The sequence below is a fragment of the Hyperoodon ampullatus genome (genome assembly GCF_949752795.1).
Source record: "Hyperoodon ampullatus genome assembly, chromosome: 13".
Classification (NCBI taxonomy): domain Eukaryota; kingdom Metazoa; phylum Chordata; class Mammalia; order Artiodactyla; family Ziphiidae; genus Hyperoodon; species Hyperoodon ampullatus.
Genome location: NC_136926.1, coordinates 15,741,513 through 15,759,708, shown reverse-complemented (window position 1 = coordinate 15,759,708; position 18,196 = coordinate 15,741,513). Strand labels below are relative to the sequence as shown.

General features: G+C 50.7%; 1 protein-coding gene across 3 annotated transcripts in view; it reads left to right on the top strand.

Moving 5' to 3' along the window:
• Window positions 1-438: 438 nt before the first annotated feature.
• SLC8B1 (solute carrier family 8 member B1) overlaps window positions 439-18,196 on the top strand; it is a gene marked incomplete at both ends in the record, with an annotated part of 28,938 nt that continues 11,180 nt past the window's right edge. Inside the window, 10 exons of one of the 3 annotated variants that reach the window (XM_079717117.1) lie at window positions 439-645; window positions 9,892-10,044; window positions 10,135-10,187; window positions 10,337-10,394; window positions 10,527-10,632; window positions 10,714-10,881; window positions 11,851-11,958; window positions 14,621-14,680; window positions 14,907-15,037; window positions 16,534-16,675. In XM_079717117.1, coding sequence (XP_079573243.1) covers window positions 478-645; window positions 9,892-10,044; window positions 10,135-10,187; window positions 10,337-10,394; window positions 10,527-10,632; window positions 10,714-10,881; window positions 11,851-11,958; window positions 14,621-14,680; window positions 14,907-15,037; window positions 16,534-16,675 — 1,147 coding nt within the window. Of the gene's footprint in view, window positions 664-9,891; window positions 10,045-10,134; window positions 10,188-10,336; window positions 10,395-10,526; window positions 10,633-10,713; window positions 10,882-11,850; window positions 11,959-14,620; window positions 14,681-14,906; window positions 15,038-16,533; window positions 16,676-18,196 lie in introns of all 3 variants that reach the window. The other 2 variants (XM_079717116.1, XM_079717115.1) reach the window with 2 other exon arrangements.

The following is an 18,196-nucleotide window of genomic DNA, read 5'->3' as shown; positions in this document are numbered from 1 at the left end:
TTTCTTTCCAGTTTAATTTCTTTGGAAGAAAAACAAAGCTGGTTTTTCCGTGGTGTTGAGGGGAAAAGACAGATGCTAAAGTCCAGCCCAGCTCTGCTGCTGACAGGCTGTGTGACTTTGAGCAATTCACTTCCTCCTGGGCCTTGATTTCCCCATCAGAGGAGTTATTAGCCTAGGTTTCCATGGAAACACTACTGGGGATTCAGGACGAAGGGCTATCTAATCTGCATGCTAAATGAGTCAGGCCCATCCAGAATGTGGGCTCCCACCTGGGCTTTCCTTTGGTGTGGGTAGGAGGAGGGGCAGTTCTTCAGCTGAAAAAGTTTTCAGGCCCCTCCTGTTGGGTCCTGCAGTCTTCAGTGACACTGTCCCTCTTTCTCACCCCTACCCTACAGGCCACTAGAGGTGCCAGCTGTTTGGAACTGAAACACGACAGAAGGGGAAGCGGAGAGTGAGGGCCAGGCCCCTTGGGGGCTGATGGCCAGAGGACTGCTGAATCTGTACTGGGTGCTCAGCTGGCTCTGTGTACTGCTGATGGTGGAGACAGTGTCGGGGGCCGGGGGCCCATCTGCAGGGACCCGCATTACTTCCCAGTTTCCAGCCTCGGGTGTGAACCAGAGCCCCGTGGTAGACGTGAGTGTCCAGGCAAGAAACTGGCATCAGGTGGGGGGTGTATTCAGCCAATCAAGTATTCATTGAGCATCTACTGTGTAGCAGGCACTGAGCTAAACCTTGGGATATGCCAGGGCATGAATACTGTAGACAAAAATCCCTGCCCTCATGGAGCCAGCAGTCTCTTAGGAGGGTGGATAAAGAAGTAAGCATGTAAATTTCTGGTGGTAAGATGCTCCGTGCTCAGCAAATAATAGGATAAAGTGATATTGGCGGGTGGGGGCTGTGAGGAAGAAGGAGTATTTCCAACTATTTCAGCTTGGGGGGGTCACAGATGGCCTCTGTGAGGAAGGGACCTTTGAGCCAAGCCCTGAATGGAGAAAGGAAGCCACTTAGACAGACATCAGAAGGAAGAACATTCCAGGTGGAGAGAAAGGCATGTGCAAAGGCCCTGAAGCAGGGACAAACTTAGTTTCTGGAGCTGTGAGGGGGCCAGAGTGGCTGGAACAGGGTGAGTGAGGGGGAGAGTTAAGAATGGGGATGGAGATGTAGTGGTGGTCAGATTACAAAAGGCCTTATAGGCTGAGGCTGGGAGGTGAGATTTGTTTTATGACAGTGGGGAGCCAGTGGAAGGTTTTAAGCAGGGGGATGTCAAGATGTGATTTATTTCTTCAAGGGATGTCTCTGGCTTCTCTGGGGAGAATGGATTGAGAGGGTTGAGGGTGGCAGCTGGGAGAACAGTGGGAAGGCTCCTGCAGCTCGCCAGGTGATGGTGGTAGTGGGAGATAGGAAAGAAGTGGTGGGATTTGGAGCAAGTATTGGAGGCACAGCAAGCAGGGTATGCTGATGGCTTAGACGGAGGGGCACGGTGGTGGAAGAAAGAGAGGCGTCAAGGATGGCTCCAGGTTTCTGGCCTTAGCGGTGGGGGGGGTGGAGGAGGATGGTAGTGCCACTGACTTGTATGAACGGAGGGAGAAGCAGTGGGGACGCTTGCTGAGAGCAAGGAGGCTTCCTCCCGAGACAGGGAGGTTTGGGCCGTTGAGACAGGCCAAAGGGAACTGTTCTGATGTCTGTAAGGGGCGGAGAGGTCACAGTGGATCCAGAGTGAAAATCTGAAGGCAGGAGACTGCTCAAGATGACCCCCTGCTGCAGGGGGCTGGAGTTCTCTCCTTTTATTCTCTTCAGTGAGAGAACAAACGGAGTAACAAACTCCTCCCCCCTTGAACTGACAGCTGAGAGTGCTTAGCGCCCACACCAACTTTCTGGGGCTGCAGAGTACCTTCATGCCCATCATTCGAGGCAGACAGACAGGTAATTATGCCTATTTTACAGATGGGCAAGTGATCTGTGGTTACTGTGGTTATAAAATTGACCGCTGCCTCTTGGGGGCAGGAAAACGGGGGTTAACTGTGGCTTGTGTCAGATAATCTCTCTGAGTTATTGAGCACTTAGGCCAGCAAGCTCATCAAGTCCTGCACCCAAACCCCTGAGATGAGTGTGATTATCTCTGTGCTATAGGTGAGGACGCTGAGGTTCAGCGAGGGGACGTTGGCCACGAGGGAAGTAACAGAGCCAGGATGTGAACTCGTGGCTTCCTCATGCTGAATCCAGACCCCTCCCCTCTGGTTCACTTGCCTCCCAGGACTGACACAGGTGGCTGTCCTCCTGGAAGTCCCGCCAGCCTCTGGCCAGCTGCTGTCTGGCCAGCTTGCAGGCTGGGAAAGGCCACCCACTCCTCACCTAGGTGCTTTTGCATAGTCACTCGTTCAACAAATATTTATTGAGCACCTATTACGTGCCAGGAACAGTGCCACACGTGAGGGGTAAATCAGGGAGCAGATAAGCTCAGTTCCTGCCCTCGTGGAGCTTATACTCTAGTGGGGGACACAGATGAGAAAGAGGTCAACAGGTAAATCCACAGGATTTCACTGGGTGATGAGGAGAACAAAACAGGGTGGGATGTGATGGAGTGAGATGGAGAGGGGTAGCCGCTTTGCCTCGGGCTGTCAGGGAAGGCTTCTCCGAGGACAGAGACCTGAAGCTTTGCAAAGATCTGGGGGAACAGCAAGTGCAAAGGCCCTGAGGCAAGAGCAGAATGACGTGTCACAAACTTTGAGAGGCCTCTGCAACAGTGAGCTAGGGGCTGAGGGATGAGAGAGGAGACAGGAGAGGTAATGGAGGCCAGATCGCCTGGGTCTGTGTGGACCGCTGTGCGAAGTTGGCCCGTTCCTAGGGGTAAGACGGGAGCCATAGTAGGATTTAGAACCCAGGAGGGACGTGATCTGATTTCAGTTTTTACAAGGATCCCATTGGCTGCTGTGGGAAAATCAACTGTAAGGGCGGAGGCAGAGAGTAGGCTGGCAAAACGATCCGGTGAGATGCTGGTAGCAACTTTGGGAAGGGGTCCAAATTAAGATTTTTAGAGGGCAAGTAGAAGACAGGGTTCTGTTGGGCCACCCAGTGCCCCATGCCCTAAGCCGGGGCTGGCCCAAGTGTGGCCTCAGAGGGCCAGGGACAGGTTTGGCATCAGACCACCAGGGCCCAGTGGTTCCAGGACACTCCTTTCCGGAAGGAGGAGGGTCTGGAAAAAAATCTCCACTTAAGGGCTTCCCTGGTGGCGCAGTGGTTGAGAGTCCGCCTGCCGATGCAGGGGACACGGGTTCGTGCCCCGGTCCGGGAAGATCCCACATGCCGCGGAGCGGCTGGGCCCGTGAGCCATGGCCTCTGAGCCTGCGCATCCGGAGCCTGTGCTCTGCAACGGGAGAGGCCACAACAGTGAGAGGCCCGCGTACCACAAAAAAAAAAAAAAGAAAGAAAAAATCTCCACTTAAGACAGATCTGACGGAGGCTGGATATTTGGGGCTGACCCTTAGGGGGGCGGAGGGGCCCAAGCTCACAGGTGCAGGGAGTCTTTAGTCTCAGTTTTCCCCTCTGGAAAAAAGAGTAATCAAAGCTCATTTTACTGAGCACTGACTGTGTACCAGGCACTGTTCTAAGCACATGGATTAACTCATTTAATCCTTCATTTCAGGAGTCGGCAAACTTCAGCCCACAGGTCAAATAAGGTCCACTGCTGGGTTTTGTAGTCCAGGAGCTGAGAATGGGTTTTATATTTTCAAATGGTTGAAAAAATTTTTTAAAAGAACACTATTAAGTGACACATGAAAACTATGTGAAATTTGAACCTCAGTGTCCATAAGTCCAGTTTTATTGGAATACAGTCATGCCTGTTTATTATTGCAGGTGATACTTACACACGACAAAGCAGAGTGGAATGGTTTCAACAGAGACTGTCTGGCCTGCAGAGGAGAAAATGTTTAGCCTTTTATAGAAAGAGTTTGCCAACCCCCGCCTCATTTTATAAAGGAGGGAACTGGGGCACAGAGAAGTTACGTGAGTTGTCCAAAGTCACACAGCTGTGAGTAGGGAAGCAGAATTTGAACCTAGCCTGGTTCCAGAGCCCTGTCCTCATAAGCACTGTACCACCCAGCCTTGCTGAGCAGTTGTCACAAGGCCATGGGGCCTTTGGGAAATGGCAGTGTTCATTTTCTGCTCCTGGGTTGGTGTCCTGGTGAGAGTCCTGTGATTTTTCCACCCCTTTGAAAACTTGCCCTGGTGGGGTCCAGCTGCAGGGTTGGGAAAATAGGAGGAGGTGTAGCTACAGGACGTAGGAGAGTGGAATTGTAGCCCCAGGTCACATCTACAGTGCCTCCTTGGGGGGCTGATCAAATGAGGTTAAGAACATGAGAAGTCTCTGAGAGTACTTTAGTGTCTGCAGTTAAGTGACTCTAGATGAGTGTTTGAGTTTCCTGTTGCTGCTGTAACAAATTATTACAAACAGTAGTGGCTTAAATCAGCACACATTTGTTATCTGGAGGTCAGAAGCCCAAAATGGGTTTCACTGGACTAAAATCAAGGTGTGGGCAGGACCGTGTTCCTTCTGGAGGCTCCAGGGGAAGTTCCATTGCCTTGCCTTTTCCAGCTTCTAGAAGCTTCCTGCATTCCTTCCTTAGTTTGTGGCCCCTTCCTTCATCTTCAAAGCCACCGGCCTAGCATCTCTCTTAGTCTCTCTCTCTGACCCTCTGACCTATGCTTCCATCACATCTCTTTCTGTGACTCGGGCACTCCCACCTCCCTCTTAAAAAAAACCCTTTTGATTACATTTAAAGGCCTCCAGATAATTCTGGACAATCCCCCCATCTCAAGACCCTCAATCACCCCTGCCAGAGTCCCTTTTGCCATGTAAGGTCGCATATCCGCAGACTCTGAGGATTAGGACCTGGACATCTTTGGGGACCACTATTCAGCCAGGATGAACCAGGAGCTTGTGAGTCCACATGTCCCTCCCAGCCCCCTCGTCCCCCAAGCCATCCCCGTACTGCCCATGCACCTGCACAAGGAGGTGCCATTGGCTGCAAGTAACAACATTTGGAGAGGGCATCGAGGTGGGGAAAACCTGAGCCCTTTTTTTTTTAATACTACTATAGTTTAATTAATGGCATTGTACCAATGTTAATTTCTTAGTTTTAAAAAATATTTTTATTTATTTATTTTTGGCTGCATTGGGTCTTCGTTGCTGTGCACGGGCTTTCTCTAGTTGCGGCAAGCGGGGGCTACTCTTCGTTGCGGTGCGCGGGCTTCTCATTGTGGTGGCTTCTGTTGTTGCGGAGCACAGGCTCTAGGCATGCGGGCTTCAGTAGTTGTGGCACGCGGGCTCTAGAGCACAGGCTTAGTAGTTGTGGCTCGCGGGCTCTAGAGCACAGGCTCAGTAGTTGTGGCGCATGGACTTAGTTGCTCTGCAGCACGTGGGATCTTCCCGAACTAAGGCTCGAACCTGTGTCCCCTGCATTGGCAGGCGGATTCTTAACCACTGTGCCACCAGGGAAGCCCCCAAGCCTTTCTTGTTGGGCCCCAACTAACGAAATGGAAACGATTTAAAATTGTCCCCTTAATATTGGAGTTGTTTAATTGTTTGGCTTCTTAATGGAGCCAGCGTGGACTTTGATAGTGTGCGTTCTGATATTCAATAATAAAGGGAGTGTGGAGAAGCACTTAACAAAACATATGTGGCACCAAGATGCCAGTGGCCAGAGTGGGTTTGATGAACACGGCTCTGTAGGTGAGGAAAACAAGGCCCAGACCCCTTAAAGGGGCTGCTGAAGGTCAGCCAGCCAGCTGGTGGCAGAGCTGGGTCTCAGACCAGGACTGCCTTTCCTCTCAGCTGACCCTGTCTCCCATACCAGTCTTACTGGTATAGGATTGAAAACTGATGGCCCACGGGCTTGTCTAGCTGCTATGATTTTGGTTTTGGTTTCAGTGTTTTGGGCAGTGTGGGGAGGGGGTTTCTTTCATTTTATAACTTGGATGCCTTTCAGCAGGGCATGCACCCTCCAGCTCACCACCATTGCTAGCAGCCGTGGTGGTTTTAGACATTTATATAACCTGCCTGGCCCCCAAGGCATTGAGTTTGCAACCCTTCCCTGTCCAGCCTGGCCCTTGAAACTTGTTCACAGAGGGGAAAATATTTGACCCTCTCTGGATTCCCTGGGTGTCCTTAGTGATTCAGGGAAGAGGATGAGAAGGGAATGAGATGGTCTGAAAAGTCACCCACCCCAGACTCAGAGCAATGCTGCTTTAACTCTCCCACCCCTGGGCAGAGCTGTGTTCAGGTCCTGATGGGCTTTGAGGGAGGGGACGGCCAGCTTGGGGCACGGGGGCAGGTAGGCTGCAGAGCAATGCGATTCTGGAGACCAGATCTGGGGGACCCGCCCTGCTGACTCACTCTGCTGTCAGGGAGATGGAGACGAGCTGGGCTGGGACCATCTCCCTGCCTCCTCCCTGGCTGACCGTGAAGACCAGGAGGTGGGGAAGAAGGCAGGAAGAGGAGGCTGCCCTTGCCCAGGTGAGCTGTTTCCCCAAGAGCTTCAGCTAGTAACTTTCAGGCAGACCTGAGTTTGAAACCAGCTAGCAGTGGTAGGCTGTGTGCCCTGGGGCAAGTCACTTTGCCTCTCTGTGCCTCAGTTTTCTCATCTGTGAAGTGGAAACAATTGTACCAACCTCCTAGGTCTGTTTTGAAGACTGAGTTGGGGTCCAGCACAATGTGTGGCAAAACAATTATGAGGCCATACTGCGTGCAAGACTTTGGTGGGAGGGACAGACATTAAAACAAGTCTGGGATCCTACAAATAACTGGGGATTTCAAAACATGAGAAGTGCTTTGTAAGAGAAGACCGAGGGTGATGGGAGCTTATAACTGGAGGATCTGCCCTACGCTGGGGGTGATCAGGGAAGGCTTCCTGGAAGAAGCGTCTAAGGATTGGAGGATGAATGAGTGGTGTTCTTCTGAGGGAGGTGTACCAGGCAGAAGGAACAGTGCATGAAATAGGTACGGTGGGTCAGTGTGGCGTCTGTAGAGAGCCAGTAAGCAAAGGATGAGGAGATGACCTGAGGGCTCAGGGACAAGAAATCTCATCTCCAGTTTGGCATTGGTGGGAGTTCAGAGAAGGCTTGTGGAGGGGGTGGAACTGGGATTTGACAGAGCTTTTTTTAAAAAAAATTGTAATACAGCATACATAACCTAAGATTCACCATCTTAACCATTTTTAAGTATACAGTTCAGGGGCATTAAAAACATTTACACTGTGCAACCATCACCACCATCCACCTCCAGAACTCTCTCATCTTGCAAAACTGAAATTCTCCTCATTAAACAACTCCCCATTTCCCCCTCCCCCCAGCCCCTGGCAGCCACCATTCTGCTTTCTCTCTCTATGAGTTTGGCTATTCCAGTTACCTCACATAAATAGAATTACATACACAGTATTTGTCTTTTTGCAACTGGCTTATTTCACTTAGCATGATGTCTTTAAGGTTCATCCATGTTGTGGCCTGCATCAGGATTTCCTTTTAAGGCTGAATAACATTCCATCGTGTGGATATGCCAAGTTTTGCTTATTCATTCATCCATTGATGGACACTTGGGTTGCTTCTAAACCTTTTGACCACTGTGACTCATGCTGCCGTGAATATGGGTGTGCACATGTCTCTTTGAGACCTGACTTTCATTCTTTTTGACATATACCCAGAAGTAGATTTGCTGGATCATATGGTAATTCTGGGTTTTTTTCCAGTTTTATTGAGATACAACTGACCTACAGCACTGTATATAAGTTTAAGGTGTACAGCATAATGATTTGACTTAACATATATTGTGAAATGATGCCCACAATAAGTTCAGTGAACATCCATCAACTCATAGAGATAGAAAAGAAAGAGGTTTTGTTTTTCCTTGTGATGAGAACTCTTAGGAAATACTTTAACAACTTTCATGTATACCATACAGCAGTGTTAACTATAGTTATCACCTTGTACATTACATCCCTGGTACTGGTTATTGTATTTTTAATTTGGAGGGGGGGGAACTGCCATGCTGTTTTCCACAGCAGCTGCACCATTTTTACACCCACAACAGTTGCACAAGGGTTCCAATTTCTCCCCATCCTCCCTAACACTAGTTATTTTCCGGTTTTGCTCATTTGGTTTGTGTAGTAGCCATCCTAATAGGTGTGAGGTGGTATTGACAATGCTTTTGAACATAAAGTTTGAGAAGGGGGAGCTTCTAGGCAATGCCGAAGCAAATGCATAACCTCACAAAGGCCTAATATCCATTATATAAAGAGCTTCTATAAATCAATAAGAAGAAGCAAACAATTGAAAAAACTAGCAGTTTAAAGAAGGAATACAAATGGCCATTAACATATGAAAAGAGCACTTCACCGTCCTCTGGGACTTGCAGCTTAACAACAGGGAGATTCCTACTACATTGGCTGGAACCAGACTTATGGCAGCCACCCTAACCCGGTAGGGGTACAGGTATAAACTCCTTTCCCATTGCTGGTGGGAGTGTGTCTAAGTAGAGCTTTAGGGAGGGTCTTTTGGCAAAATCCATCAAATGTTTAAGATGTTTCTCCCTCTGCAACAGACACTGTCAGGGCCCTGCCCATATCCTTTGGACTCTACCATTTTGGTGGGCTTCTGTGGACTTCGAGTTCCCAGCATGTTTTTTCAGAACCACCCATAAGCATGGTAGGCCAGAAGTGCTGGGGACCTAGCACCTCCCTCCCTGGCAGTGCTCACCTGATGACTGATAGGAGTTGGTGTATAAATACCCCAGCTCCCTTGCCCTTGGGATTACCAGCCCATGGTGGGAACGATCTCTACCAGCCTTCACTGGTTGCATTTCCGTCCCTGAGTCTCTTCTCCCTCTCAGTGCTTGTGTTCTGTACACCTCCCAAATATTCTGCTTACTTAGACATCCTTGTCTCTGGGTCACTTCTGGAGGAGCTCAGACTGGGATACTCTCTGACTCAGCACTTTCACTTCTAGAATTCTCTCTGACAGAATATTCTCACGTGTACTCAGAGTCATGTGCAAGGAAGTTGATTTTGGTAATAATGAAAAAGTAGACACACTCAACTGCCCATCAGTAGGGAAACATTACCTCTACTATGTATCATCCATGATGTGAAATCCTAAGACTCTACAGTGGCGGGGGGGTGGGGGGTGGCGAGGGTGGTAATGGTTAAGGACAGGGATTCTAGAGCTTCAAACTGCCTGGGTTCCAACCCTGTCTCTACCACTGAGTGGGCCCTGGGATATTGTCTTAGTCTCCTTATCTGTATAATGGGCAGGTTAATAGTACCTCCCTCATTAGATCATTGTACAGGTTAATTGAGGTACATTTTAAGCTCTTAGCACTGTACCTGGCATATAGAAATCCCTCAGAAAGTTTTGACTTTTATCATCTTCTTCATCATTATGTGCATCAATATATCAATACATGGCACATACGTGAAGTGGTAAAAGTTAAGTTGCAGAAACGAGCTTCAGGATGGACTCATTTCTATGAAATAAACTATACTAGGATGTATATACAAGTATCATTAAACTGAGAAATGTCTGTAAGGGTCTGCTTCAAACTGATCATGGTAGGACATCTGGAGAGAGGTGGGATCGTGGAGGGCAGGGATGAGAAGGGAGAATTTAGAAATCTTTATGCATTGTTTCTTTTTGTTTCATTTTAAATACACCTATTCAGGACTTACTTGGGTTAGTTTCAAACACAAGTTTATTTTTAAAAATTAAAGTGTGCAGCTGGCACCTGGAGGCCTTGGGAGGCCTAGAGACCAGGATGAAGGAGGTTATCTTCACTGCTTAGGTGGGGCTGGTCCAGTCCACCACAGGGTGTCGGGCCCTGACGTCCCCTCTCCCTTCCCACAGTGTCGAGAAGTGTGTGGCCTGAATGCCTCTAACCGCTGTGACTTCGTCCGCTCCAACCCTGACTGCCGCAGTGAAGGGGGATACCTGGACTACCTCGAAGGCATCTTCTGCTACTTCCCACCCGACCTCCTCCCTCTGGCCGTCACTCTCTACGTGAGGCCCCGCTCCGGGGAGCTGGTGAGAGGGGCTGGTGGCCCCAGCGGGACTTAATGCTCTTTTCCCTTTCCGGCCCCCCCAACCCAGGCTTTTTGGCTGCTCTACCTGTTTCTGATTCTGGGAGTCACCGCGGCAAAGTTGTGAGTTTGGCCTTGGGCTCATAGCCACCTTATAGATAGGAAAATGGAATCCCAGGAGGTTGACATTGGGGTGACCCTGGGCTTGGGGGAAGGTTGGGGGCAGGAGCCACTCATTGTGGAAACACTCACTGTTTGCCTTTTCTCCATAGTTTCTGCCCTAACTTGTCAGCCATTTCGACCACACTCAAGCTTTCCCACAATGTGGCAGTATCCTTTGTCCCCGAGGGATGGAGGGCAGTTAGGGCGGGTGGCTGGGAGACAGGGTGGCAGCTCGTGGCCAGGAAAGGCCTGGGCAGGCTGGAGCCCGTGCACTGAGGCCCCTTGACACGCTCCCCCCATGGCGTCACCTTCCTGGCGTTTGGGAACGGGGCACCGGATATCTTCAGCGCCCTGGTGGCCTTCTCAGGTCCGCGCACAGCCGGCCTGGCCTTTGGGGCACTGTTTGGTACGAGAGGCCCCGGCTAGGGTGGGGTGGGGCAGCAGGAGGGGGCGCAGGGTAGACCAAGCTTGGCATCCTCTCCTCCAGGCGCAGGCGTGCTGGTTACCACCGTGGTGGCCGGTGGCATCGCCATCCTGCACCCCTTCACAGCAGCCTCGAGGCCCTTCCTCAGGGACATCATTTTCTACATGGTGGCCGTGTTCCTGATCTTCATCGCACTCTACCGCGGCAGGGTCACGCTGGCATGGGCCCTGGGTGAGCAGCCACAGGACCAGTGCGGGGTCATCCCAGGGCTGATGGGTGGGAGGCATGGGGGCACAGGAGGGAGTGGTCAGCAGGGCACAGAGTCACCTTTGGTTCCAAATGTTGGAAACCCTACTCAAGGTGGCTTGAGCGAAAAAAGGGGACTCGTGGTTCGGATAACCAAAGAGGGCAGGGCAGAGTCAGGGTGATGTTCTGAGTTTTCACTATTTCAAATTTTAACAAGCAGTACAGCCAGGATGCTGATTGTGGCCATCAGGGTCCCGGCAGCATGTCCGTTCCATCCAGATGGTTCAAATGACATGAATGGTGGGACAATTTACAGAGGCTCAAGGAAGCCAACAAGGGATGCTGAGATGCAGAGACACCAGGGACCAGCAACAGTGGGAGCCCCTGAAGGGGCAGAGAATGGGGTGCCTGGAGCCTGCTGAGGGCTACAGGCCCAGACCTGGGACCACCCAACATGAGTGACAGTTATGGAGGGTCACAGTCCCTGCTGGAGACAGGGTACCACAGTAGGGAGGGAGCAGGGAGGAAGTGCCCCAGACCCTCCCCCTACTGCCTTCTGGTGGGCTGTCAGGGCTCTATGGGTGGGCCCAGGGCAGCCAGAGTTCAGGGGATGCAGGCTGCAGGGCTCAGCCTCCCAGGCCACAGAGCAGGACACCGACCCTTTGCACTTGAATTGTGTCCTAGAGGCCACTGTCTATACCAGGCGTTACACCCACCGTTGACTGCCAGATTGGTGGTGGGGAGGCAGGGGGTGGAGTTGGTAGGAAGGGAAGATGAGCCAAGGAGGGCAGGGAGGGGGCGGGGCTCCAGGAAATGGCCATTTGCCTACTGGTGCTGGGCTGGGCTTACACAGATAGCCACCGCCACCAGGCGCCAGTGACAGAACTGGCAGCTCTTGTTCTCTGGGCCCCGTGGCCAGGATGCCACTCGGTGACAGCGTGCCCTTGTCTGCAGGTTACCTGGGCTTCTACGTGTTCTACGTGGTCACTGTGGTTCTCTGCACCTGGATCTACCAGTGGCAGTGGAGGAGATCCTTGGTCTACTCCATGCCAGGTACTCCAGGTGAGTCTGAATGGAGCCCCCAAGGGAGGACCAGTGGGCCTGGCGCCCTCCTCGCCCTTCCCTGCTGCCTTGTGTCTCTTGAGGCCTTTGCCTGTGCCCATCGCCTACTTTTTCTACTCATTCAACCAGGGTCCCACCTCTGCGCTTTTGCTTGTGCTGGTGAAGCCTCCTCATCACCTGCTTGTCCAAGTTCCCTAGTTCTTCATGCTGCTGCCTGTTGCCAGGGCACATCTTCCTAAGAGCTGTCACCACTCGCGTCCAGGAATGCGCCCCCTACCGTCGGGGTAAAATCCGGATGCTTCCATATTCGCAAATACGTGCACACACATATCCGCAAACACACACATCCACAAATACATACACAACACGCACAGACACAACATATACATATATAAATACACATTCACAAATACATACACAGCCAACACATATATACAAATACGTGCATAGCACACACTCCCAAATACACACACATATACAATATATATATACATACATGCTACATACATGCACACAAATACATGCACAACACAATACATACTCAAATACATGTACCACACACATGCAAATACATGCGCACACATATCCACAAACACACACAACTACATCCACAATACATATACTACACAAATATACACACACACATACACATATGTACAAATACATATATGGCATACACAACACACATATAAATACACATGCACAAATACATATCCACACAGATACACAAGTTCATATATAAACATGCACACACATATACAAAGACAACACACATATACAAATATATACACAGCACATACATACACAAATACAAAATACATACACATATATACAATTTATTGAGTAAATTATCAGTAATTGTCAATAATTATTAAATTATCAAATTCATTCTTTTCAGTAAGACTGTAAGATGCGGCCTATTGTATTATCATCTTTTCGGGTGAGGAAACAGGGAAGTCAGATTCTTCCCAGGCCACTGGAGAGAGGCGGAGCCAGGACTTGACCCTGGTTCCCCAGACCCCAAAAGCCATCCCCCTACCCACAATGCCAGAGGCCACAACTGGGAACCTACAGACCACCTCTTCTATACAGAAGTGTTGTTTTTTTGTGGTGTGACCAGTGTGTTCTTTTAAAAAATATTAGGCCAAGATTTAAAATGAACAGATTTTGTTTTAATTTTTAAAATATTTATTTATTTTGGCTGTGCTGGCTCTTAGATGCGGCATGCAGGCTTCTTAGCTGCGGCATACACACTCTTAGTTGCGGCATGCGGGATCTAGTTCCCAGACCAGGGATCGAACCCGGGGCCCCTGCATTGGGAGCGTGGAGTCTTACCTACTGGACCACCAGGGAAGTCCCTAAAATGAAAAGACTTGATATAAATTGTGACTTCTCTTGAAACATGAGACCATCGGGTCCTCCATCCCTGCCTGGCACAATGCCTAGAACTGAATGGGGCTTCCCCCTTAGGACAAGGTGTGGGTCCCCAGTTTGCCCCAGTCCCTACCACTCTCTGTCGTCAGCCCCAACACGTGGAGGTGGGTTGGTTGCAGACCTGATTGGAAAACCAGAATTCCGCCACCCAGCCTGTTTCACTTGGTCCCATGATGTGCTTGGTCCCTTTCAGCGTGTGAGCCTGAGAATCTTGCACTTGATCTGCTGCCATTTGTGCTGGGCCTCAGCTTTCTTCTCCAGACTCATTTCATACCCCAAACTCCATGCCCCAGCTGTGCAGGGCTACTGCCGCGTCCCTGAAGACACTATGCTCCTTCTGCCTGTCTCTGGGCCTTTGCATGTGCTGTCCCCTCTCCCTGGTGTGCCCTTCTTCTGAAAGACTTAAGGACTCAGCCTGGAGGGAGCTCTGCAGAGACCCCCAGGTGTCCCTTCTGGGCTTGTGCAGCTTTCAGACTCTCCCCAGCACAGCCTTTATCTCTCCATTCTGTTGTTAATTTGCTTGTATTTCCATCTATTGGACTGTGAGCTTCCAGAGGGCCAGACTCTATCTCATTACCTCTCAAATCCCTGGGGCCCTGACACAGGTGCTGGTGACTCCTCCTACAGGAAGTCTACCATGATTTTTCCTCTTCTGCCCTCTTTATCAACTGAGCCTTCAGAATTCAGCACATATTACCCTGTGCTGTCTTTTAAACCCATCATAGGCCTCTAGGCTGGAACAGAAGGGGAAAATGAGGCCTGGAGAAGGGCCCAAAGTCACACAGAGGCAGAATCAGGACTAGCACTCCTCACTTGAGAAAGGCCATTTTCCTTTTAGGAAGCGCTTCTTTACAGGGCTCAGTCCTCTAATCATTCCCAAGGACTCCTGAGAAAAGTTGCAGCTGGAAAAGAAAAATGTGATGGGTTCCAAATTCTGAAAGGTACAAAATTGAAGTCAGTAGATGTTTCAATTATGTCTTCAAACACCCTTATTAAATTTAGCATTATGGCTGCGTCATTACATTTGAAAATGTTTCGTGAGTTAGACTTCCTCAGTCTGTAAGAATTCCTGAGCGTGCAGGGTGATTGCTGAGAAATCCAAGCTACAGAGGCCTGGACACTTGCACCCTGAAAACTGTCCTGTCCCAGAGGTGGTCTACCCTAGAACAGTGGTGGGAGGGTCTGGGCGCCCCAGCTGGCTCATGGGAAACTCCCCTCTCTCCTACAGAGATGCTCTCAGGTTCCGAGGAGGATCGGGTATCTTCTAATACCAACAGCTATGACTACGGTGAGTCCAGTGCCCTGTGCCTGGCTGGGATGGAGAGGTGGGGAGATGGGGCCATCCAGGTCCCACCTCAGCTAAGCTCTGGGCCGGGTTTGCCTGCACCCCTACCAGGCCCTGGGCTTTCCCTTCTTCTCAAGGGTTGGGGGGACTGGTGGGAGGGGGAGGGAAGAGGGTTTCCCAGAGGCTGAGCCAGCCATGGACAGCTGCCACTCCCACCTTGCACCCCCAGGTGAGGAGTACCGGCCGCTGCTCTTCTACCAGGAGACCACGGCTCAGATCCTGTTGCAGGCCCTCAACCCCCTGAATTACAGGAAGTGGAGGACCGAGTCGGTGTACTGGAGGGCCCTCAAGGTGTTCAAGGTAAGGGGGGACTCTGAGCCAGGCTCCTGGCTTCATGACAGCACAGGACAGTTGCCCCTCAGCCTTCTCCAGAGCAATGAGGGGAGGGTCGGCCTCTGCTGAGGACTTGATGGGGAAATAGATGAGCTGGGACTTGATGGGGAAACTGAGTCATGGAGCATAGCTGGGGCTCTGCCCCCAATGGAGGAATGAGAGCATCTTCTCAGGGACAGAGCGAGAGGAGATGGGGACCCCTCCTGACCAGGTGAGGGCAGGGAACTGGGATGGGGAGGGAGTGGGTCATAGTGAGTCCAAATGAGGCTGAGATTGCTCTCCTCTGATCCCCACTGCTTCCCTGAGCTAAATGTCTCCTGAGGTCTCGATGTGGGCAGGGGTATCCAGGCTGGTTTACATGAGGCACAACTGCAGCTGCCTTCCACCACCCAGACCGAAAAAGTCAGGGGTCTCACCTCACAGCCCTCCAACGTGAATACCTCTTAGGCCTTCTCAGACCCAGGGGGTAGATAATGAACTATATTTATACCCCACAGTGGCTCTGGCTACATCATGACCTTGGGCAAGTCACTTCATCTCTCTGAGCTGCAGTTTTCTCCACTGAAAAATGGGGATAATGACAGTACCTTTCTTCTGGAGTGGTTGTATTAGTAAGTTATTGCTGCAACAGTGCTGTGTAACAAACAACCCCTCAACATCTCATTAACTTATGATGACAGTATTTATTCTTGTTCAAGAGCCTATAAGTCATCTAGGGTGACTCTGCTTGGTGGTTCAGGTCTGCCCCCCATCTCATTCTGGGGCCAGTGGGAGTGTGCTCTTTTCTTGGCAGAAAAGACCAAGGCAAACTCTCCAAGCACATTTTATGCCTCTGTTCACATCACATTCACCAACAGCCCATTGGCCAAAGCAAGTGACATGGCCAAGTTCAACATCAGTGGGACAGGGAAATATATTCTGCAGACTCTAGTCATTTGACAAAGTGTGGGAGTGTTTAATTCTGTTACAGGAAGGGACTGAAGAGTTGGGAACTGTATCCAGCCTACTGCAGTGATTGTGACAATTTAATGAACTAATATATGTAAAGGGCTGACTCTGGTGCTTAGCATATAGTAAGCACTCCGTAAGCGTTATCAGTGGTTTAGTTACTGGCTGAAAACACAAGGTGTGGAGTTAGTCAGAGCTGCCCCTCTGTCCTGGTTTCATATACCCTTCTGTGTGGCTTTGGCAAAGTTTCTTAACCTCTCTGAGCCTCAGTTTCTTTATCTGAAAGGTAGGAAAATTAGACTTCCTATTCACAGCATTGTCAGGATTAGCAGTGCGGGTGCTGTACTAGCCCTCGGTGCGTGGCAACGTGTTACAGCAGCAGTAGGAGGCTAATCCAGGCACTTGGGGGCCTGCACACAGTGGGTGCTCTATTAGCAACAGCCTTGTTCTTGAGTAACTGAGCTCAGGGTGGGGCCAGCCGAGCACAGGCCTCCCTGCCTTCCCACACTTGACAGCTGCCCGTGGAGTTCCTGCTGCTGCTCACCGTTCCCGTCATGGACCCCGACAAGGAGGATGGGAACTGGAAACGGCCCCTCAACTGCCTGCACCTGGTCATCAGCCCCCTGTTCTTGGTCCTGACCCTGCAGTCGGGGGCCTGTGAGTATCCCCTCCCCCAGGCCAGCCCACCTCCCTCTTCCCCATATTCCCGAGTTTTCTTCTCAGCCACACCGGGGGACCCTGGGCCAGAGGGGCACTCCTGGCACTTAATGTGTGCTTGTGCCATGAAGGACACCAGCGTCCCGCAGTCTCTTGGTCCAGGCCCGCTGGCTCCAGATGGAGGCTGGACACTGGTGGCCCTCGGACCAAGTCCGGCCCTCTGGCTCGTTCCCTAGCCTTACACAATTTGCAGATTTCACGTCAAAGTCCAGGCCTGGGCTTCTCAAGGAGGTCTGGGCCACATTCCTAAAAGCAAAATTGGCTGGAGCTGAGCAGAGGGGCACCGCCCCCCCACACACACACACAATGCGGGTCCCACTGACTGATTCCTCACAGGCCCCTCCATTGCCTCCTGGGTGACCTGGGTGGGTTACTTCACTCGTTTGTGTGACCTGGCCGGTCCCCACTGGCACTGAGTCTTCCCCCGCCTGCCCCAGGCTTTCCTTTTCTGACCTGCTCTGGCTAAAGCGACGCCCAGTCTTGTCGGGTGTCTTCTAACTCCTGCTACCTAGGTTCCTCCCGTTGTCTGACCGTAGTATCTCATGCCGCCCATTCCTCTCTCTGTCATCTGGGCTCCTGCCCCTCAACCCAGGGGCATCTCCTGGAGTGGAGGTAGGGCTCTGGTAGCAAATGCATGGCTGGCTGTGGCTTTTTTGCTAAGGAGTGTCCGGATGAAAAGGCTGCCAAATTCTCTGTGTTTCTCCTCCATTTTATGGGAGGACACAGGCACTGAGGGAAGGAGCGTCCGTCAGGACACACAGTGTGGCCCCAGAGCTGGGAAGGGCGCCCCCTACGGGTGCCAGCTGTCTGGTTCATTACGGCCGGCCTCTCCCGCCTGCGGGCTGGCTTCACCATCCTTGTGGCTTCGTAAAAGAGGGGCTCCCAAGCGTTAGTCATTCAGGAACGATCTTGATTTTTCTCTCACTCTAAACTGTTATATTTGATACTTAAATCAGCTCTTTTTTAAAAAAATTTTTTGGAAAGGAATCTGTATCACCTGCATCAGTAGGAAACTGGCATCATTTCCAATGCATTTAAGGTATTTAAGTTTGTTACAGTGAGAGAATTGAAGAAGGAATCCGTTTCCTGAGATGTGATTCTATGATATTTAGTGTCTTGTCCACCTGCCCCAACACCATCTAGTGGTAGCTGGTCCAGGCTAATGCATTTGTGACCCCGCTTCTGGGCCGAGCACTGGATAGAACCCCCAGACTGTGGGAGTAGCGCAATTATGCATGATGAACATAGCAGTTTATGGTAAAAATGGGTCATTTTAATACTGACACAGTACTCAATAATCTTGTAAATGTCCCATAAAAAAATGTCAAGGAATAGTTCAAGTAGAATTTCAGCTTTGGGTGCTGATGGTGGAGCTGAAGCTTCTTCCCTGAGTCTTAGGGAGATGTGTTGTTCTTCTTTTCTGGTTTACAAGACCAGGGTAATGAAATATACTACAAAGAC